Source organism: Gobio gobio (assembly GCF_949357685.1).
Source record: "Gobio gobio genome assembly, chromosome: 17".
NCBI lineage: Eukaryota > Metazoa > Chordata > Actinopteri > Cypriniformes > Gobionidae > Gobio > Gobio gobio.
Genome location: NC_137110.1, coordinates 46,624,571 through 46,649,244, shown reverse-complemented (window position 1 = coordinate 46,649,244; position 24,674 = coordinate 46,624,571). Strand labels below are relative to the sequence as shown.

The 24,674-nt window shown below is 39.6% G+C and overlaps 1 protein-coding gene across 2 annotated transcripts in view; it reads left to right on the top strand.

Moving 5' to 3' along the window:
- The window catches only part of quob (quattro b), a 70,411-nt gene that overhangs the window by 11,796 nt on the left and 33,941 nt on the right, over positions 1-24,674 (top strand). The window contains exons 1-5 of one of the 2 annotated variants that reach the window (XM_079841138.1): positions 8,939-9,165; positions 17,084-17,281; positions 18,175-20,089; positions 20,903-21,061; positions 24,348-24,471. In XM_079841138.1, coding sequence (XP_079697264.1) covers positions 9,145-9,165; positions 17,084-17,281; positions 18,175-20,089; positions 20,903-21,061; positions 24,348-24,471 — 2,417 coding nt within the window. In that variant the 5' untranslated portion in view covers positions 8,939-9,144. Of the gene's footprint in view, positions 1-8,938; positions 9,166-17,083; positions 17,282-18,174; positions 20,090-20,902; positions 21,062-24,347; positions 24,472-24,674 lie in introns of those variants that run through there. The other variant, XM_079841139.1, reaches the window with a different exon arrangement.

The window sequence follows — 24,674 nt, the reverse complement described above, 5'->3', positions numbered from 1 at the left end:
ATATATATATACATATACATACATATACATATACATATACATATATATACATATATATATATATATATATATATATATATATATTTTTTTTTTTATTTTATTTTTTTATGTATTATAGGAGCCTATTTGATGACATGTACGTTTTACTTTAGATCATTGTTTGTTTTTCTGAAACTCGCAAGAATGCATGCAGCTTTCACTTGTATCCAAAAACATGGGGAATGATACTACATTTATCGTCATTGATATCGTTATCGCAATAAATACTAGAAAATATCGGGATCAATTTTTAAGTCCATATCGCCCATCCCTACATGGCTGTCAGCTCTGGGTCCGACTCGGGCAATGCTGGCGCGCCCGAAGGCGGCAGCACAGCCGAGTCGTCATCCTCAGAGGACTCGAGCCCACCTTGTGATGCGGTGACCGACATCGCATCATCCTCCGGAGCGCCAAACGAAATGCGCGAGGGAGCCGGAGCTGGCCCCGCGATTTCAGCCTGGACACTCACGGGTTGCGGAATGCTAGAGGGGGGTGTGGCCCGAGGCATGAGCGTCGGGGCTTTGTTCCACACCGTAACCCTCAGGTCACCCTGACCACCAGCCGAAGTACCGGCCACGGGGGGCACGGTAGATCGGGGTGTGGTTGAGGGGACTCTCACTTCATTACGAAGATCCTTGAGTCTCGACCGCAGGACCGCGATGGTCATGTTCCCGCAGTGGGAACATGACTCATCCACGAACGCTGCTTGAGCATGCTGAACGCCCAAGCATACCAAGCAGAGATCGTGCCCATCAGAGGAAGTCAACGACCGGCCACACCCAGAAGTACACGGGCGAGACATCCTGAAAAGGACGTGCCACGTGTAAGCTCTTTTAGGAGAGGAAAGCTTCGCAGAGACGCCGAAGCGCCCATGGACCACACACCAGCTGTCAGACGGACCACTGCGCAGATCAGCAGGCAGGCAGTATGCGATCACTGGAACGCGCCGTAGATCCAACTCCTCTGGAAAGCTGCTCATCTCGAAGGCTTGACAAAGACTCAGTTGTAGGCTTGAAGGAGTGAAGAGGTACTCTTGGCTCCAAAGCAGAAACATAATGCGATGTTGCCAGCGTACTTCCTTATATACCCACGCGGTGGGGCGGAGTTACGCATGCAAATTCCGCATGCCCATGGCATTGGCACGCCATTGGGCGCTGTTAAACACCTCGAAGGTAATTGGCTTCTAGGCGAAACCCCCATTCGTTAGTCACTAACGTACGTCGTAGTGACTGAACGAAAGGGAACCCCTTTAATTTACAGCCCGCAGATTCATACTTACCCTGTAACTACACATATAGTTTTTCAGTTATTTGTTATTTCTACTTCTTTCCAGGCACAGAACACTTATTTTTTGAGAGTTGTTTAAATTAGAGAAGATCCTGTTGTAATGTTTAATAATTTATTTCATAATAAATAAAAAAAATTATTTGAAGAAAAAGTGGATTTTTGTTTGTATATGCTGTCAATTATAGTTCTTAGAAAGAAAATCGGAATCGGCAAAAATCGGTATCGGCCGATCTCACTAACAAAAAATTGGAAATCGGAATCGGCCAAAAAAATTGCAATCGGTGCATCTCTAATACCTACACTTACTTACTTTATAGTTACACTATAATTACCGAAAATTATGCTGTAATTTCTCTATACTTACATAGTACTTTCCGGGCCGGAATCTAAAGTGCTTAAATTTTTAAGTGCAATCAACTTGGATGTTTAAGTAATTTCAACAAATTACATTAAACTGATTTAAAAAATTAGTTGAAAATTGCTATTTTGATGAGTTAAAGCAATGTAAAAAAATATGCTGTCATAACTTGTAATATATATTTTTTTACAGTGCAGTTATATTCATCTTTTAGTTCACCATGTTCCATCATGTGGTGCATTTTCTGCTATTTGTGGTTATTACCATTGTTAGAGCTGCCAGCTCCATTGATAAGATAAAAACATTTCACGATTAAAGGAATACGCCGATATTTTGGGACTTTAGCTTATTCACCGTATCCCCCAGAGTTAGATAAGTCCATACATACCATTCTCATCTCCGTGCGTGCCATAACTCTGTCTGACACACACACCGCTAGCCTAGCTTAGCACAAAGACTGGAGGTAAACGGCTCCAGCTAGCCTACTGCTCAATAAGTGACAAAATAACGCCAACTTTTTCCTATTTACATGTTGTGATGTGTATAGTTACATCGTGTACTAAGACTGACGGAAAATGAAAAGTTTCGATTTTCTAGGCCCATATGGTTTGGAACTAAACTCTCATTCCTGCGTAATAATCAAGGAACTTTGCTGCCATACCATGGGTGCAGCGGCACAATGATATTACACAGCGCCTGATAATAGTCCCCAGCACGCTCTCTGTGCAAGCAGGTTGTCACATTGGTTATGTTGATAGAAGTTAGCTTATTTTCAGGCGCTGCGAGTTCAACTTCATCATAAAAAATTGCCAAAGAAAACTAAGTACACAGCCTGGTACCTTTGTCGATGTATATTTTCTGGCTTCAAATCAAATATTGTAATGCTTTGATTTCTCTCGGAGTGGGTTGGTTTGCTTCAAAGCTTAGAATTTTTAATTAAAGAAAGTTTGTGGAAATAATTAATGGGGGGAAAATACTTCAGAGAAAAAGTGAGTGTATATAGTCAAAGATAGAGAGAGTGTCACTAACTGTTTATTTCATAGAAACAACAGTAAATGTCTCCCTAATTTTTGTTTTCCATATTTTTTTATGTCAAAGTAAAGGGTGAGTATGCTAAAGAAAATTCCCTCCTAAACAGGTATATGACTGTATATGATACGCACAACAGATAGTTAAACAGTGCATTTTTAAACGTTACATGGGTTAAAATAAATACAAACATAGATGTGTCCATGTGACTTTAGACTTGACAGGTTACTATACATAAGTACATAAGTGTTGGGACTTCCTGTGAGAGATGTTTGGAGCGTTGAGAAGGCCGCTCACCTGCACACTTGCTTTCTTGTGCAGGGGTTAAAGTGACCGTTTGACAGCTGCACTCACTGGAGTAAAACACTATTAGTCCAAACTCTCTCATTCACACACATAAACAACAGTCACGCTGTGCTCGGGCCCTTTAGCACCTCTCAGACACCTGGACAACACAAAACACACACTTTACCACAGAAAACACACACGTGTGTCATGGGATTAGAGTTAAACATAGATTCTGGTGTTGTCTGCGACATTAAGTCTGTTCCAAAACTTAGTGAAATGCTTTGCTGTCTACTTTCTACAAATTTTTTTAACTAAAAGATACATTAAAGAACATTAAAATATCCACAAATCACAAGAACAATGTTGTATAGTTTGTTGACTTGTTTACTTACATTATCCCAAATGTTTCCAACGTTTAAATCTAGAGAAATCTGAAATTTTACAGCCTGTGTCATTGCGTCATCAAATCACGCCTACCTTCAGCGGTCGGTATAAACCATTGAAACAGTACGGCTCCTAAAAATCAATCTCTGGTAGCGTCTATCAAGCCACAGTCGTTTGTTTTGCCCATTCGTGATGGCCCACAATTGTTCATTATCGTTTGCTGCGGGTTCTGTCACCAAAGATGACCCTCTAAAGCAAAAACGGCTGTGGAGGTAAACACTACAACTCCCATGATTCCAAGCTCTGTCACTGCGTCATAAAGCTACGCCTTTGTTATTGTCATATATGATCAATAAGTTATGATAACATATGTTTTTACATTGTTTTAACTAAGTTAAGCAATTTTCAACTTTTTAAAATAATTTATTCAAGTTTCATCCAAGTTGAATGTACTTAAAAATGTAATGCGGCAACTTTTTTTTTCTTACAGTATAGCAGTGAAACTTACATACTGTGCCTTTAACCAGTTGCTGCCTTAAATATTTAAGTATAATCCATTTGGGTGTACAAGTCATTTTAACTTAAATTATATTAAGCTGACTTAAATTCACAACTCATTTGAACTCTTTCCACGGCATGCAGCGTTTTTTAAAAAGTTTCAATAAAGTGTGAGTGAGCCGAACGAAAGTCACGGCACAAACGCAGCAGGAGTCAGATTTCGTTCATCACGAGAGCGAAGTAAGATCTGAGGTAAGTGCGGCATTCATTCTCAGCGTGTGTCCAGTCTGGCGCGTTTTCAGATTGCATATGGAAGCTAAACTTAGGAATTCATAGAAAAGTTGAAACACTCACTTTGCTCCGCACCGCCCCGTTATGAATGCCCGATCCGAGCGGCCGTACGCATTTACATTCTGTGCGTGAGATCTTTCCCCTGTGGGAGGGTTGAAAACATGCAGAACAGCTCCCTCTACTGGCTGTGGTTTTTAGCCTCTGGCCAAAAAATCCTCCAATGACCCAAAATGACGATATTTGCGTCATCTGAGGATTTTTTCCAGAAATAAAATGCATAATTCTCTCGTCTCAGGGGGACATGAGTGGGGAAAGTACCATAATTTGAATATACTACCGGGTTTCTACTGATACAAAGCTTAATGCTAAATCGCTGAAGTAACCCTTTAAATTATTTTTATCAACACCGGCAAAGATCGTAACACTCATCTTCTTCTTCTACTTCCTCCAGCGTGCGTGCAGTTAAGTTCTGTTGACAACTATGCGTCGCTCAACATACGTCACTTACTCCGTTGCTCTGATTGGTTGTAGGTCTATCCAATTGAGTGCAGAGGAATTTTCTTTTCTGGTTTGGTTGAAACACGCCCCATAATCACAGCCCAATGGGGCAGTATCAGACTCATATTCTGACTAGAATCTGCATATGACGACATCAGGCAAGACATTCTGAGAAAAAAATAAATAAATATTCACATTTATTCCTATACATGGGTTCGATATTTCATTCAGTTTTTAATTAAATGCTGTTGAATGTTTGATCACTATCTGGGCTGTGCCTGAAATCGCACCCTATGCTAAATAGGGCACTATTTGAGGCGACAGCCATTTATGTAGTGGTGTCCGAAACCATAGTGGACGTTATCGAGTGCACTCATTCAATCCCACAATGCACCGCAATAACAGAGTAGAGTGTTTACCCGATGCACGCTCAATGGCTACAGAATACCCATAATGCACTGTGAGAGTCGTGCATCGAATTCATTCCCACGTCTGACCAGAAGATGGCGCAGGTCATCCATTTTCCAAACCGCTGGTCCAATGTGGCTACAGCGTAATATCATACAGTATAAATTCCTTCTTATTTGATTATTAAATTGTTTAATTAAGGTTTATACATATTTTCCATGACAGAGATCCTTGAGCTAACTGCAATGCATTCTGGGATTGGTATGCTGTATATGTTCGACAAAAGAAGGTACGTTTTGCGTAAAGAGTGTGTCTGACGTCCTAAAATACTGCCTATGTAGGGAGCGCACTAAGTTTTGGAATAAAACCCCAGTGTGGTTTGACAGATTTGTTTTGGCATGCTAAATAAGTTAGCGAGCTACAGCTGTTGAAACACTGTTGGTATGATGCCTTGAGGATAGAAAATCAAATAAAAGGAAATGGAAAAGGTTTTTCCTGTAGTAAACACAGCAAAGTTAACAGTATTTTACTGAGGGTAACCACCCCGAATCTGACATGTCATAAAATATAAATTCTAAGGACATTTTTTACAATCATCAACAAACTAGACTGAGATGTTTTGAGCATTTTTCCTAAAAAATGCTTGTGAGCTTCTGACCTCGATGACTTCCTGTCGAGCGCACAAAGAGAAATCTGATGATTCGCGTCTGTTTTCTATTAGCATGTTGTTCATCATCCAGATGGTCCCCGTCACATGGTGTCCCGGTGCCCTAAAAACATCTCGGAAAGAAAGGAGTTTTCTGAACACCACATACACTGGATTGTCAGATCCTAGACCAGTAATTTTAAATCCAGATTTTTAGGCTGTATCTGCCAAAACTGTGTCAATTCTTCCTTTCACGTTTCCACCTGACGCAATGCTCCAATCATTCTGAAGTACAGGGAACCATAAGTGATCCGAGCATGTCTAGAGCCGTGGTATGTTCATGGTCTTTTGTGCGCTCGGAGTTGCTAATATTTATTTTGGAAACAAGTCCCAGGACCCTCAATCAAAATCCAATGAAATATGATATCCGGGATCATTTGGAGTCAGTTTTTGCGGTCTTGGATCTCAGCGAGAAACCACAGAGCCTTGCTTCATCAGCAGGGCATACTGGGGAGAAAGTCAATAAAATACACGAGCTGTGAAAATAAGTTGGCAGCGTGCAGAGACAGACGTGTTCGCGAGACCTGCGGATGTCAGAGGTGATTTACAGTACGGCTGTTTAAGGAAATAAATGCACAAGTACTGCTAGAGTGTCTGTGAGAGATTCATATAAAGATAAACTATAAAAGAGCAGACAGGGAAGACAAAAGAAGCAAAGACAAAGCACATTTATACCTATACATGGGTTCGATATTTCATTTAGTTATGAATTATTTATATGCTGTCTGGGCTGTGTCTGAAATCGCCCCCATGCCTTTAAATAAGGAACTATTTGTGGGGACAGCCATTTATGTAGTGGTGTCCGAAACCATAGTGGACGTTATCGAGTGCACTCATTCTATCCCACAATGCACTGCAATAACACAGTAGAGTGTTTAACCGATGCACGCTCAACGTCTACAGAATACCCATAATGCACTGTGAGAGTCGTGCGTCGAATGAATTCCCACATCTGACCAGACGATTCATTTAAAGATAAACTATAAAAGAGCAGACAGGGAAGACAAAAGAAGCAAAGACAAGAATAAATCCCATTATAATCAGTGAAGCGGTCTACACTGGAAGTGTCCATTGCATCTTTATGTATTTGTATTTATCACATTTAAAGGAATTTAGTAACATTTGCATGTCTGCAGTGCATGGATTGCAAAAGAAGTAAAGAATGCAAGAATGTGCACCTTGAATGCAAATGTATTTACATTTAGTCTTTTAATTTATATTTCAATATTTTGTTTCTAGATATGCAACGCTCAGTCATGACATTATGACCACCTTTCTAATATTGTGTTGGTTGTGGCATGGACTCCTCTAGACCCCTGAAGGTGTGCTGTGGTATCTGGCACCAAGCCACCAGGGAATACGGTTTCCATGAAAGGGTGTACATGGTCTGCAACAATGCTTAGATAGGTGGTACGTGTCAAAGTAGCATCCACATGGATGGCAGGACCCAAGGTTTCCCAGCAGAACATTGCCCAAAGCATCACACTGCCTCCGCCGGCTAGCCTTCTTCCCATAGTGCATCCTGCTCACATGCCCAGGCTGTTGGTGCTTTTGGCGGTGGACAGGGGTCAGCATGAGCACCCAGACTGGTCTGCAGCTTTGCAGCAGCATACGCAACAAACTGTGATGCACACACTCAAAAAAAAAAAAAAAAAAAAAAAAAGGTTCTATATGGCACTCAAAGTGGTTATTGGCTCGTAATCATAGGGGAACCTTTTTAAATGCTATATAGCACCAATTTTGGTGCTTCAGTGGTTCTTCTGCGGTTCTTTTGCTAAGGTGCTATATAGCACCACTACCATATACAGAACATGTTAAGATATGGTGCTATATAACACCAAAAGTTGTTCCTCTGATAGCGACGAAGAACCACTTTTAGTGCCATATAGAACCTTTTTTTTTGAGTGCAGTGTATTCTGACACCTTTCTATCAGAACCAGCATTAACTTTGAGCAATTTGAGCTCAAGTCAATTTGATCAGACCACACGGGCCAGCCTTCGCTCCCCACGTGCATCAATGAGCCTTGGCCGCCCATGACCCTGTCGCTGGTTCACCGCTGTTCCTTCCTTGGAGCACTTTTGATAGAGACTGACCACTGCAGACCGGGAACACCCCACAAGAGCTGCAGTTTTGGAGATACTCTGACCCAGTCGCTCAAATCCTTACACTTTCCCATTTTTCCTGCTTCTAACACATCAACTTTGAGGACAAAATGTTCACTTGCTGCCTAATATATCCCACCCACTAACAGGTGTCGTGATGAAGAGATAACCATTGTTATTCACTTCACCTGTCATAATGTTATGCCTGATTGGTGTATGTAGCAATACTTACGTCCAGAGTTATTTCATTCCAGAGCAACGCAATACATTTTTTCGAAACAAATGGATTTAAACAAAAAAAAAAAGGATTTAGATTTTACTGCTATGATAACGTGCAGTTTTGATGCTTCCAGGCTCATCGTTTGCTTCCAGACACTGTGTTAAAGTGTTCAAAACTTGTTTTGATTACGGATTCCTTCAAGTAATTCTTCTAGTGAAAGCTGTTTACTACTGTAGTTAGATAATGACAAAAGAGGAGAAGACTCATTTTCACTGTGTTCCATTTGGATTCACCAAAAAGCCTTTAAACTGACAGAAAAGCACTCTTGTTTGTCTGCAGAACATGGATTGCAAAAGATGCAAAGAATGCAAGAAATGCATAAAGACAATTTGTTCTGAGCCACAAAGAAATGCATTATAATGTAGTGTGACCAAGAACATCCAAAGACACAAATTATTACATAATATCTTATTACATAAGTGCTAGTGTGAAAGCAAAGTCTTAAAAACAAGTGAACGCACAGAATATCATTATAACATAACTTTTAACACACTCAAATATATCTAATATGATAAAACAACGCTGCATTACCCCACATACGCATACATAATAAAAGCTCTCCGAAATCAAGGTGTCATCAAGCTACGCCTTTGTTTTGAATAAACGACCTCTAGCAAAAATGACATATTGTGCCTTTAATCTCTAAAAAAAGCATAAAGAATAAAATGACACACATCACCTAAGAACTCCGTAGAGAAAATTGTGAAAATCACTGAAGAACCTTTATTTTGAAAACCGTATTCAAACAAGCGAGTTAATGGATTTTGTCAGATGTAGGTGTTTGTCTGACGAGAGTCAGACAGCTCCATTGTGCCAAACTCCCTCTGTGAGGAGTTAAACCACAGTGGCACAGAGACAAAGACAACACTGTCCTGAAGAGGGAGGAGAGGAGGAAGAGAAGGAGAGCTGCTGCGAGCAGGATTGCAACTTACTGGAATTTGACAGCTGTAATGAGAGACTTTCCTAAGCTGACAGATGATGAAGAATCTTGTTCAGGTTAGATTAGTGTTCATCTCAAGAGTGCAGATGGACTTTCTAACTTCTACCACTTGTACTTTTAACATTTTTGTGCTCTTTGTGCAACCCTAAGGTGATTACAGAGCTTGAAAAGAGGGTTTAAAATGGCCTCTTTTGTCCCTTGCCAAAAACACAAGTCAAGACTTATTCTTTGAGCAAAACATGAATGCGTTTTTAAACAATGTATGGCACTATTCTGCTATTGCACCATATTTTATCATACAAGTATTTCTTCAACTACAGGCACTTTTGGTCCTGTGGATATAAACTCCCTTAAAACAACTTTCTTAAAACTCACTTTTCACACTTTAATTTGTCAACTATTAAATGTCCAAAAGTATGCGTCACATGAGAAATCTTACATCATCTTGTTATGCAAAATTGCGCCATAATGCCTATTTTCATAACCATGTTAGGCACGTATGCAGTTGTCATGAGGGCATTAAATGAATTTTTGTGCCATGTCAACATGCATCCAGGCATTGGGTGGGAGTGTTTGCACTATCTGTGGGTGTATACGGAGGAGGCCCATGTAAATAAAGCACTGCAAAACCTAATTAGCTATTTTTAATTATAGAACTATATCTATTCAATTAGCCTAAACTCAGTCTGTGGATTTGCAGTGTGGGGATTTTGCCAAAGTCCATGTCCTAAACCTGAAATGACAGTGGACAATAGAGGTGGGCGATCTGACGATTTTATAGCGTGAACGATCTTGAAGACGTCCACAATCTACTTTTCAAGCGAATCGTGGAGATTGTGATCTTTAATGTCTTTGTAATAAATGTTAAAATACAGCAACGACTGCCTACTAGATGCCTGTGCCATCTATGTCCAAATCAGTCAAATCATGTAACGTGACTGTCGTAAAATGCAGTCTACCGCAGGACATGCTTTATTTTAAAAAGGGTTATTAAAAGTACATTAAATTGCGAAAGAGACTGATCCCCACACACTTTCTTGGAGTTTCAGGTGCACGCCTAATCGGTCAAATATGCACAAATTATGTCAAAATGTTTGTTTATTTACATAAACACAATTGGGAAAGAAATCGGATGCATGTCATCATATTGGATCCATGCATTCGGTCTTAGGGCGTTTTCACACCTGAAAGTCCGCACCAAGGTCCGAACCGAAGTTCATGTTTTGATACATTTTATACATTCGGTTAGTTTTGGTTTGGCTTCACATTGCAATTATGAGAGCGCACTAAAGAACTTTACATGACACACTTGAGTCCACTCGTCATCATCTATGTGGGCGGCATCTGGACATTGATTGGTTTGTAAACGGACGTGCGTCGGACGTCAGCGTCTTTGACAAGAATGAATGAACGGACGCATATCGTGCCCCTATTGAACAGTGCGCATTGCTTGACTATTTTCTTTTCGTTACGTTTAGAAGTGGACATTTCAAGCTTTATATACACATATTTCTCATGTTTGTGAGACAAGTAGCCTGCTGAGTTTCGGTTTATTTGAGATGCGCTCCAGTTCATGTGCAAAGCATGTGATCACTACCGCGATTATTGTCTGCTATAGACTAGGGCTGGGCGATATATCGCATGACATTGTTAGGCGCATCTCGTCAGTAAAGCCGGTTCCTTGATTAGTAGTAAATCGCCATCACCTGCTTTCAGATAGAGCGGCATTTACTACAAAGAGCCGTAGTTCACTGACAAGCTGAGCCATATCGCATTAATTATCGCAGGCGATACGTCCGTGATAATTAATGCGATATGGCTCAGCTTGTCAGTGAACTACGGCTCTGTGTAGTAAATGCCGCTCTATCTGAAAGCAGGTGATGGCGATTTACTACTAATCAAGGAACCGGCTTTACTGACGAGATGCGCCTAACAATGTCATGCGATATATCGCCCAGCCCTACTATAGACTATTTGCTTCTTATTTATTCAATTTCAGGCAACTATCTGATGAAACATTGATTAAAATTTAGATACGATTTATACAAAACGAAATTCACATCAAAGAAAGGCTTTCTAACAAAATCATAGCCTACAAAATTTCATTTAAAATAATTTCTGACCTTGCACATCAGATTGCACATCTTGTCACTTTTCTTATACTACGGGGCTGTTGAATGCTTGAATCTGATTGGCTGATGAACGTTCTGAGGTGTGCAATTATTTTCTGGGAAACGCACAGCGAACGTAGTTCCAGGCAGCTCTGTTGACCGCATTACAGTTCCATATCACTTCGTATAGTTAACTGTAATAACGGAAATTACAGGACTAAAAAACAACATTACAGACGATTTTCCTAAAGTATATATTAATATTTACGTTGAATATAAAACGTTCAACAACTGTGCGGCAGCAGTATTAGACAGTCCAGATGAAAACCAACAAATGGAAGCGGACATCAAAGGCAAGCTTTTCTGTCTCATTACTGAAATCACACGTGCTCACACACGCACTACAGTTTGCACAAAAAGGTGTCAGCGCTGCCCTGACAATTTGATCAGTTCGCCTATATAGTGGAGCAACTTAAAGGCTACACGTGACATTTTTCACTAGCGAGGTAATAACAGCGCTGTTTAGAGACGCACAGAGGTAGCCTAATTCACACAAGCGCTCGCTCTCGCTCTCTCGCTCTCTTTCTAATAACTTTATTAATAACTGCAGTAGAATGCTATCAACGGCTCAAGCCTTCGTTAACACCTTTAAAATTACGTTTTGGAACTAGCAAAAGAGCCGTTGGATGAGACGCGGAAGAAATAGTCCTACTCACAAAAGCGATTTAAGTACAAAAAACGGACAAATCCCTTTAAATATATCTTCGGATCGATGTCTTGAGGTGTGGTAACCGTAGTATCAGCGGAATAATTGACTCCGGGCCGTTCAATTATTAGAAAAATAATGCACACTTTGCGTCGTGACCGCATCACCACCTCGGGTGTGCATTATTATTCTAATAATTGAACGGCCCGTCGTCAATTATTCCTTGCATAATCAATGTAGCCTAGATGAAATTTAAAAAATATTAAAAATAAACAGGAACTTCCTGTAAATGGTCTGAAAGTACGAACCATACAGAAAATGCTTTCACACTAGAAACGAACTGAACCTTTGTTCAGTTTGATCCGGACCAAGACTACCTCTTATCGTCGGACCAAATTTCGTCTGTTTGGTCCGGACCGTGGTACGGGGGAGGTTTCACACCTGATTTTGATTCGGACCAAACTGAAAAGTCAGAAAATCCGGACCAAACAAGGTAGGTGTGAAAGCGCCCTTAAAGCCTAATGTAAATACCTGCTGCTGTCTGTCATTAATGTAAAACAAAAGACAAAATCACTCACTGCTCTTGACTGAATAACTTTATATTTTTAATAAGAATCAATGTATATTTAATACATAGAGTGAAGACTATGCAGTTTAACTCATGGTTTAATGACAACTGATTGTTTAAATCAATACTGTCTTTTAAATTGTGCAAATAGATCTTAAAATTGGGAATATCGTGATTCAGATCGTGGATCTTGATTTGTTTGTTATAAGATTGTGATATGAAATATTGGTAAGATCGCCCACCCGTAGTGGACAATAAAAAGATGATGTCGCTGACATTTGCAGTTTATACATGACACTGATTAATGGCTAATTACAGTCAAAAATGGCCTTTGCACTTAGCACGCACAAGTTTGCCACCCCACGCATGCCTGAAACCTTAACATGTACTTGTACGAAAGTTACAAACCTTCTATGGACTGCACACATGACTTTGTACACATAAATATACTGCATAAAATATACTTAAGCAATTCGCTTAAGATGTAAAATTCTAAAAGTAGCTTTCAGTCATGTAAATTACATTTTGAAACATTTTTGGAATGAAATGCTAAATCAAATTTCATAGCATGCATTTTTGTCTCCTAAATAAACATAATTAATGCATAATTAATAATGAATGGGATTGATTTGGAAGACGCACTAAAAACACCTCATATTTTATCTCAAGCTCTTCACTGACACTGTTGTGACCTTGAGCGATTACACTAACCTATTAGCGATGCTTGCCTTAGCAGACACCACTAAATACAAGGCTGTTTGTTTGCTGTGCATTTATGAAATCATCTTATGCTTCAGAATTAATGACAGCTGAGCTTTGGTGAGTTTCAAACATTAGACTGAAGCTTATATTTATCTGTGGAGCTCTTGTGTTGTGTAATTACATAGACTTATGCACTGCCAAATGAAAAGATGTTTTTGCACCAGATATTTATGTTTAGATTTAATTGAGAGCTGTCACGCAGCTAAAATGAGCGTTCCTGCAGGTGAGAAGACAGACAGGGCGTTATTTCTATAAAGTGCTTCTACACATGGAAAACCGACCCTATTAACATCTCCAGATATCAAATGAGCCTTCAAATTAATGTTCCAAAGTTCAGCCAAGGGCTTCATCTAAGGGTTTTATTTACAAAAACAAAGAAAAATGCATTTGACAGTCTCCTGAACGCAAATACCAGACTACAGGAACAACGCCAGGCCCCAGATTTCCTTCATTTGGGATCCTGAAGATTTGTTAAATGAAGTTTGACTTGGACGCGTTTTGAACACCGAGGTGTGGACGTGTAACAGGAGAAGTACCGGGGGTAAACAGCATAACAGGCGCAGAGCCATGGCGAGACCACGCAGATGTGTTTACTGTAGAAGAAAGAGAGAGGATGGGAAAGTCAGCGGTTCGACATGCTCCCAGGACGGACCACCCTGAACAAAACGCACACATGGCCCAGACAAACCACTTTAGTTAACGATTAAACAAAAAGGCTATTGTGTCTTTCCACAATCAGTCACAATTATTAATCATTAAACCTACTGTGGAAGGTCCTGTTCTAATCCTGTTTGGGATCATACGACTTCAAGGGGAAGATGGAGCAATATGCATCAGCCAAGTTGTCTGGCTATCACAGACCAAGCTCAATCTTTTAAGACTGAACATTAGTGTGGGGAGTCTGCTCTGTATTTTCTACTGCACAAGAGGCGTGATCAACGGGCATAGTTCAAATGATACGCAATTTTATAGTCATTGTGTTAAACGATGTGGATGGCCGGTTTGTGATTGGTCCCAGCAGATTTGGAAAGCAGGAAAGAAAAATGCACAGGTTTTCAGCCTGAGGGTTTACCTAGTCTATCAGCCAATTCGTTACTAAGGGAAATACATAGAAACATTTGTTAAATTAGTTGCCACACCACAAAACGTAAAATGATTCAGAACTGGGATAAGATGGCCCCCCTAACAGGACCAAACTTTTTGTATTTTGTACTTCTCGTTTTGTGTGTCTTTTGGATTTATTTTATTTTGTTGTGAATACTCTGTGCTGCCATTTTGGCCAGGAATCCCTGGTAGAAGAGATTTACATCTCAATGGGACTATCTCCTGGTTAAATAAAGGATAAATAAATAAACAGGGACATGAATGTTGGACCGGAACCGGCCGATTTCCTCAGTTATGTCAAAATGCCCGTCTTGACGAGTATTCAGTTGAACACAGTCCTTTTTGGAAACATCACACACGTTGTGCAACAGTATATTTGATCCGTGCATAAACTCTTAAAGTGACAGTAGTCTAATATTCCTGCAGCTGTCTGTCGTGTTAATCAAAGAACAAAAGACAGAAAATCACTCTCTGATCTTGACTGAATACGTTTTATAACTTTAACTGTAAGCAGTAATTTAATTTATGTCATATTTTACATTTGATTACTTTAATTTCTGTAGTATTTCTTACCTGAATTATAACCTATTGTTAGACCCACCTGAAAAACTTATTTCATATCTCTTTATTTTAGTAAATTTATTTGTGATGTTTGCAATTTGTTTATTTGTTCTTATTTTATCACTGACTTTTACTTGTGTTTTTTTTGTGAACATAACATTTTGCATTGAAGAGAAGTAGATTTGTTTTTGTATATGCTGTCACTTATATTATAGTTCTAAGAATAGAACATTTTACATTTACATATTTTTAAAAGTGTCATCAATGTAAATACTAAAGCAACTGTTCTATTTACAATTTTGATTTGACAATTTAGTTTAGAATATTTAAATTACCGATAACAGAAAAAGCAGAAAGGTTCACCTGAAAGGTACATTTATTCTATAGTTTCTATATTGGCTTATGAATATTTACATATTTAATTGCCCATATTTTAAAAGAAGATGGGTCATGTTAGCAACAAATTGAATGATTTTTACTCACTCTCCTGAGCAAAAATCCTGTATGAATTTCTTTCTGCTGAACACAAAAGATATTTTGAAGAATGTTGGTAACCAAACAGTTTCTGGTCCCCACTGACTTAGTATCCATAGCATTTTTTCTATACTATGGAAGTCAATGTGGACCAGCAACTGTTTGGTTACCAACATTCTTCAATATCGTTCAGGAACTTTATGCAGGTTAAGAACAACTTATGGGGGAATTTTACTTTTTGAGTGAAATTTACATCTAATTCATGAAATTATTGAATAATAACCTCATGAAACACAATAAATGTTAAATGACACCAGTAATAACATACCGAAATGCTTTATCATAAATCACTGGGAATATCAAGCAGGAAATGGTGAGAACGTGAGAAAGTCTAGTACTGATAAACATCAATGTGTGCATACTTCATAGATGAATACATGACAAAGCAGACATCTGATGTCTGTATCATTCAACGACTACAGAGCTCAAACTGGGGGTTTTCCGTCGATTCGACACACTGCAGACTTTGAGGAATCATTCATGTCTGTAGCACAAATGGTGTCGGATGAGATAGAGACTTATGACTAGGTATTTGTTCAAATCAATAACCCCAGGTTATAATAAAAGTGACTTACTCATCACTTACTGTGTCAGGCCATTTCATTGTTATCATTATTAATGAAAATGAAAACATAAACTGGAAAACTGAAATGAAAGGCATATGCTTAATAATTTAGAACTAAACTAACCCTGGAACTAAATCGTAGAAATTACTTTTTTTCTTTAAAAGGGAAGGGATTTGTTTATGTTTGTTCTTTCCTAAGCAGACATAAACTTCCTGTGAGAGATCACACTCAGGTCCTGTAATCATCTTAAACAGGAAGCCAGTAAGTCTGTTGAGCCAAAAGATTAATAGACTAAACACACAAATATCTTAACATGGCTAAAGCCTGATTTTCTTTCCATGGTTAAACATTGCACTGGGCTGCATTCAAATTTTTAAACATGCAGTTTAAGAGATTCAACCTTTAGCCAGCAGTGGATAGTAATCCACTCAGTAACAGGTTGAGTCTGTTTAAGGTTTAAACCAAGGACATCCAGACTTCCCTCATTTTCCACACTGCATTCCCTGTGCTTTTCCCACATCTGCTTTGTAAATTATTCCAAGTCGGACACTTGAAAGGTGAACCCAACATCCTCATTACAGAGGAATGCATGAGAAACGTATGTATGATAAATATTTGGGAGAGCAAATATGAGACGGTCAATCAGCTGTAATTCTTCAGATGTGCATGAACATGGATGTTTCTATATTACACACACATGCTCAGCAGATAAACAATGGTTTGAGAAAGAGACACGCTGCCTTCATAAGGTGGACAACAGAATAGAAATGTTTTGATTAGGCCAAAACAGTGAAACCTTGACATGACACAAGATTCATTGTCTTTTTGCCTGGCTCTGTAACAAGTGCGATTTAGGAGGGGTTGAAATTCTGAAAAGGTTTTGCCACAGGCATTTCACAAAAACCTCATTTTACATCTTTAGACAAAGCATTTGGGGCTCATGTAAAATGACTGCAGTATCATATATCATGTTATATGTATCCCCAGATATTGTTTTACATGCAAGCAAGGAATACAGTAACTAACACAACAAATAAATCTCTCTCTCTTTCTTCACCTCAGAACCCTTCCTCTCTGGACTGGTCCATTCAGAGCGCCCTGTCGTCTCTTTTCCCTCCGTTTGAGGCTACCGCTCCTACTGTTCTCAGCCAACTCTTTCGCACCATTGAGGAACGTTACCATGGAGATGCACTGCAGTGCCTGCTGAACTTCCTTATCCCAGCCAAACATATCCTAGAGAGCGTGCAACAAGCTGCCTGTGTGAGTACAACATGCTAATCACAGCCCATTGGATTGCGCCTAAGTAAAAGCCAACCATCTAAAAATGTCAAATAGCCTACCTACCAAGTGACTTGCTTTAATTTAATAATTTAAGGAAAGGTTGACCTAAAGATTACAAATGTGTCATTTACTTACCCTCATGTCATCCCAAACCTGTATGACTTTTTCTTCAGTGAAACATGGAAGTCCACAGACTTGTGCACTATATTCCAAGTCTTCTGAAGCCATACAATGAAATTTGAGACCCGAAGCAAAGAGAGAGTGTTTCAGTGAATAATATCTTATGGTATATTACAGTAAAACACGTAGTCACAATCGAACAAACATGTTCCACGTTTCAACATTAAAATTAAGAGTGTTCCTAAATTTAAAAGCTAACATGAAGGTTCAGAAGAGTTGGAATATGCAGTAGGGTTATATGCACTACTTTTATGGTACTTTTTGGAGCCTGCTCAATGCATGCTTAGAGTGCATGTAAAAAGGACAGTGTGAATGATATAAGAGCGAGTCAATTATGCATTTTCATGTTTGGGTGAACTAAGCCTTTAAAGGGTAAAGCATGTAAGTAGACAGGCAAGATGAAAGCAGTTTCCTGTGCAGCCATTTCTTCCATGTGGACTTTTATGGCACAGATCCCACATGCTACTTATCCTTGTCCACTCAGCACAAGATTGTTTTGTTTTAACTTCAGAAAGAACAAAGGCCTTCCGAGGCAGCTTCTTCTGAAGCGCATTCAAGAATGTTTGCATGCAAGCCAATAAACGGCATCAAGACCCAAGCCATTAGGAATCTGGTGATCGTAAAATCTGTCAATCCAAAATTATCTGCAAGCTTCGTCAAACCAGCTTTGCTCTTTCTCTCTCTCCCAATAGGCTGCATACTCCGATGTCCTATTCCGGTGTGAGGGTTGGCCATTGTGCCTGAGAGATCGTGTGGTGATCCAACTCGCCCCCATCAACCCTTTACTGCTCCGACCTGGAGATTTCTACTTGCAGGTGGAACCTTTCGGAGAGCAGTCAGCCCGAATCGTCCTCAAAAGTCTTCTTGTGCAGGAAGACCTTCTGGGGCAGGAGAATCTGGTACTGCAAGCAGGTTCCAGGGTGCTGGATGGTCCTACAATTGAGGGGACGCCCATCCTGGAGACATCCTATCCATGCATATTCACAGAGTCCTGGCTAAGGGAAATAAATGAGGGACGTCATGGAAATCCTCTATGTCAGTGTGTGCTTTCCTCAGACCAGGGTGTTGTGAAGGTACCTTGGAACGAGGTTGCCAACCCGGAATTCCTTGACAGGCCCAAATCTAACATTTGGCCTGAAACAAAGACATGCTCAATTGCGACTCTCCGTGTGAAAGATCTTGAAACTGAGATTTCAGAGAACGAGTCACAGGTACCTGTAGACTTCTTTCCATTTGAAATGGAAACTAAGATCCTTCCTGCAAAAGATGGGATGCCGGTTTCTGTTCAGCTGGTGGAGGGTGGTAGCAGACTGGTGAAGGTTGATCAAGGACATCCAATCAGCAGTTTTGCTGGTAAACCTGTTGGCTGGGTCTCTCCTAATACATGGGACAGCAGGCACAACCGAGAGCTGGAAGGAGAATATGTGGATCTATTGGAATTTAACAAGGAGAAAGAGACTTTGGTACTCAACAAAATAGCAATCCCTACAAAACCACTGGGCTTCAAGCTAGTCAGGACAGCTCAACCTGCCCCAAATAGCAATGTCAACCTGTATGGTGAGGACTGCAATCCTTGCATGCATATCAAACAGCCATCTGAGATCATGCAAAACGATCCAGAATCCAAATGCAGGTATCGTCAGTCTTACGTGGCAGCTCTCCGAAACCCAGTGAATTTTGAGAGATCAAGTATGCTACCTTCTCTAGATGAAACAAGGACAGATGTAGAGGTGCTTGAGCCAAGCTGTGAGGGATATAGAGTTGGCCTCAGACTTAAACCTTCGAGTTGTACATTTGGCCAGACACCAAACCAAGCAGACAGAAACCCGATGCAATCCTTTGAGAACTCAGCCCAACAAAAGCAAAACCCAAAGGACTCATCCCAGCCAAGTCAAAGTGTACCTCATGACTGTATTTCAAGAGAGAATGCAGAGTCTCTTGACCAACATATGACCCATCGGATGCCTATCATGGTTCCAGCAAGACAACAACACAAGTCATTCCTCACTGGGCAACAGGATGTCAATCAGACTGTACTAGGAACTAAGGCATTACCCGACAAAAGACATTACTGTCTGAACAACTCTTTTAGACAAGATTCATTTCAGATGCGGATTAGCAGCCAGAAGCACGCCAAAACCCAACACTTACCCAAAATGGGACTCAGGGCTTTACCTGACCACAGTGGTCACAGACAAGATGCTAATCTATGTTTGCAGGGTTTCAATCCAATTCAGCACTCACAAAACCAGCTAACACAGGCCTCTGAACAAACACCGGCTCTATTTCAGCCCCAGTTCAGTCAGATCCTTTTCCAAAACGAGAACAGGCATTTGGACTACAAAGTCCTCTGTGATGACAGACATTGTGGAAGAGGCCAAGGTTCACCTGTACAGGTGATCAAAGGTAAAAACAGGTCTAAATCCCGCTCAACCTCTTCAGTCTCGGAAACAACCAGAGAGTGTCTGCAATCACACAAGCCGACCAACAGAAGCCACAGTGATGTCTACCCTGAGATCATCCCCATGTTGCCTGCTATCCAGGGAATAAAACACACAGCTAATTTGGTGTCCCCAAAATTAAACAGACGACAAGAAGCAAGAAAGGGTAAGTTGAGTTAGATCACTTCATGTGAAAGGAATTTGTGTTTGTGATTGGTTACAGGCATTTAGAAGAAACGAATAAGAAGAAATATTCTAAAAGTTCTTTCTGTGGTTGCGTGCTGTGTGTGTCAACTAATTGCATACAGATTTTTACCCCACATCTCACTTTGTTGTTATAAGAACATCTGAAGCAACATGATGTCTGGCCAACATGCTGTTTCTTAGATCTTTATCCTTAAATGAAAAGCATGTTCAGACATGACTGATATGAACAGTCATTTACAAAAACGACTACTAGTATGAGGCCATGTCTAGTTGCTGCCCGCCACGACACATATCGACTGATTTACAGACGACCTTGACCCTGGTCCTCTGCTGAGGAGAAAATACACCAATCTGAAAGGACATCTTAAAAGAGTGCAATGTGACACTGGCCAAAGGTCAGGAGTGTGCACAGCGTTCCACAGGGGAATTTCAGCAGTCCTTCATCTGATCTCTTTCCTCAGTATAACAGAATGAAAGCATTCATGAGGACCAAGAGCCAGAGCAGGGAACAGAAATAACTACCCCCCCATTTATGGGGAATCTGTTAGATGTCTTTGTAAATGGGAAGAGGAGGATTGTGGCTTTAGTTTATAAATCATTTTTTCCTAAAGATTTTCTAAATGGGAGATCAACAGCTCCATCTAGCTGTGACACACATCTTAGATGTCCACTCATGCAGTCAGTTCAGAAAAGGTCCAACAAGTTGAATTAGGCTTTTGTTTTGTTATATTTACCAATGTTGAAAATAAAAGTAATTTCTCCTCTTTCTAAGAAATCTACTCATCTGGACAAGCTGGGACACCAGATGTTAATGGAGTAGAGCTTCAGAAATCACACGCTGATCAGTCTGAGAATAGAGTTCAGGAAACTCTCCATTCCCAGGACCCCACAATCAAGAGCCTTCTCCAGCTAGGCATCATCTGTCTACCAGGTATGCCTGCTAATCAATTTTTAATTATGAATTTATGTGTTGTGTTGTGGTGTGGTGTAGTGTAGTGATTAAAGCTTAGGGATATGACTGATCCATGCGAAGACTAATCTAAGTCTAAGATAACTGTGCCCTTGAGCAAGAACTATTTATCCAAAAATAGTCATACCCAGTCTCCTCAACAACAAGGTCACCCTGATCAACATCTTTTGCTGCTTTTGAACAACATTCCTGTCCTAAAATGTAGTCTTAACCCTATCCCTACACTAAAATCTGAGGGAAATATAAGATGAATAACACTGGTGTAGAAGTAGGGCTGGGCGATATGGAGCAAAAAATATATCTCGATATATTTTGCTATATCTCGATATACGATATATATCTCGATATCTTTACAGGAAAAATAACCCCCCAAAAACTATTGCAAAAACAAATATGCCAAATACCACAAAGTCTTTTTTTTTATTGAAGTGCAAAGAGGTAGGCAGTTCATGTAGGAACAAAGTAGGGATGCAACAATACAGTAAGTCCACGGTTCAATACATACCTCGTTTTTTTTACCACGGTTTTCGGTTCGGTTCTGATGGCTAGTTGAATCAGATTTTTGCTATTCTATTCTTAGCCGAACAGCAAGAGCTTAAGGAGGAAAAAATACTATTTTTTTATTGCAATACTCTTTCTTTATTTTACTTAAAAGACTTGAAAAACCTTACTTAAACTTAAAACTTTACTTTTAAAAAACCTTGTACACATTCCTAGTGTACTGTATAATATAAAATAAATATAAATTTATAAAGATTTACACTGGCAGCTCAGAGCTGTACAGCAGCATTTAAGTATGAAATTGAATTAATAAATGTAAAAATAAAACACTACATAGACTTCCCTATAAAATATACATTGATTCTTATTAAAGCTACTGTATTAGTTTTTCAGTCAAGAACCGTGAGTGATTTTGTCTTTTGTTATTTTATTAACCACTAAAGGAATAGTTCACTCAAAAATGAAAATTCTGTCATTGATTACTCGCGCTCAAGTTGTTTTAAACCTGAATAAAGTTCTTTCTTCTGTTGGACATAACATATATTTTGAAGAGTATTGGAAACCAAACAGTTGCTGGTCCCCATTGTAGGAAATAATAATATGAATGTCAATTGCTACCATCAGCTGTCTGTGTTCAACAGAAGAAATTAATACAGGTTTGGAACAACATTAGAGTGAGTAAATAATGACATCATTTTAGAGTGAACTGTCCCTTTAAGGACAAGCGGCAGTGTGTTCACTAGGCTGCCCTGCTGTCAATTTAAGACTTTCACGCATCTAATATTCAGACACACGCCGATTTTACTTTCACTTTAGACATAACCGACTGTGTTAACCTTGTGTGTATTTGACAGTATTAGCGCAGTAAGATTTAGTCCAGTAATCACTTGTTTGACAGGCTTTTAGTGCGCGCGCTCAGGAAAGCGCATGGTGCCCTACGCGCAAGGCTTTAAAACGCATGCAAATAATGAATTTTCATTCAAAAATAAAACAACTCAAATCAAGGGCATAGTAAGTAACCTTCTCCAGCAAGCAAGCCGCTCTCTCTCCGTAGTGTACAGTCGCGGGAGTTCTTGTCTCGCAAAGTAATGCCGCCTAGGTAAACTGTATCTTGGATCAAGTGTTTGAGAACCAACTGTCGGCATTCATGGCAGTAGACATATGTCTGCTGTTCGTCTGACGCCTTAAAACCGAAGTATCTCCATATAATGGAGCCAGTTGTTTTTAAGACGAGTTCTGTAGCCTCCGAGCTGGTTGCAGACGCCGCCATGACAACACGCGAGGGGAGGGGGAACAAAAGCAAGGAGGCGGGGGGCGAGCGAGCGGGGGCGAGCACAGCACAGAGAAGGCAAACAAGCAAAGTGGCGTAATCAGAATTAAATATAAACAATATATCGATATATACGATATGTCAAAATACATATCGTGTTTAAAAAATATCTCGATATATTTTAAATATCGAGATATCGCCCACCCCTATGTAGAAGTACCTATCCCTTTGTTTTAAACCTAAACTTAGCATAAACTGTAAACTGGTCCCTAAAATCTGATTGGAATGTTCCAAGATCAACAAAAATGTTGATTCATGAACATGTACTTTGAGAAATCACATTCACACAACAAATAAATAAATAAATACAAAATAGTCCATACGTATGATACTGAAGCTTTGATTGAGAAACAGACGCAAGAGAACCAAAAGTGCCATTGGTTAGTGCAATACAAGCCTGAATAATATTTGAGAGCTCCGGTTGAAAGGAAGATTGTCACTAATGACTGAATTCAAGGCTGTTCTCACACAAGACTACCATATGATTTTGGAATATAACACAAGCTTTATGGACTACTGTTATCATGCTTTTTTATTTAAGCTTGACAATCATAATGCAATAATCATGCCTAATGTCTCATAGACAAAAAGGCATAAATAACATGAGGCTACAGAACAAAACAACCTAATGAGAAAACAACATAAAAGTCTTACATATAGTTTTCTCTTTTATGTACTGCTAAATAATGATTGAGCAAATTTGTTTTTACTTTGACCAGAGAAATTGAGAGCAACAGGCAGGCTTTTTCACATAGAACTATGAGGAAAACAAACTAGCCCCCAAACTTCATGATCACACACTAAAAAAGAACGATAATGCAAGGCCTTTTAGGGCTTCTTTATGAAGGTGAGTAAAATGATTCATCTTTTAACAAACAGAGTCAGGGTTTATGAAACTATAATATTAATTCTATAAAGTTACCTTTGAATTTTGAATGACCTTCTAAATGACCACTTTGCTGCTAACTTTTTACAACTTCAAACATACAGTAGGTTGGACATTCAACTTTAGATAAAGCTAAATGCATCACATGTAAATGCTGATGTCAGTAAAAAAAAAGAACAAGTTCTGACTCTTTCCAGTTTTTGAGGGCTGTTAGGCATGTATGACTAATCATATAGAGTTTGTAATGTGAATGTTTACAAACAGTTCAGTCTCATTAATATAGCAGTTAGCATGCAGCCACTTGCAATCAATCCAAATACAGAACATCCACAACTTGTGCGTCTGACTGTCTCCATTCAGTGTTTTATACAATGGTCACTTATCTGTTTGCTTTTGCTCTTAAATTCAGTCATGATCTTTGCCAAAACGACAATGCTATCCCACGCTAAATCACACAAAATATGAACAGTGACAGTCTGTTAAATTGTGTTGTTGTTGTTTTAACCCGTTCTGGTTCTTACCAATTCAAGGCAGTCGTGACAGAGCTGGCCGGGCCATGGTTGAGGTCTATGGAGGCAGGAAAGGCTGGGCGTCCTCTCATCTCTCTCCTCTGGAGTTTTGCAGACTTCTGCTCTACCTGCACTCCATTCCCAGGTACCAAAGAGAGAACAGTCTGCTCAATCACCACAAGGGGGCATTAGAGGCAGTCCTATTTGGATATAAAGTACACCAAATACCCAGCGATGTGAAAACAAGCATCAGTAGGGTGTATATATCAGGCTTGTGCACTATTTAGAATAGAAGAATTACTCTAAAATTGAATATTAGAAATATACATTATACATTATATAGGCTAT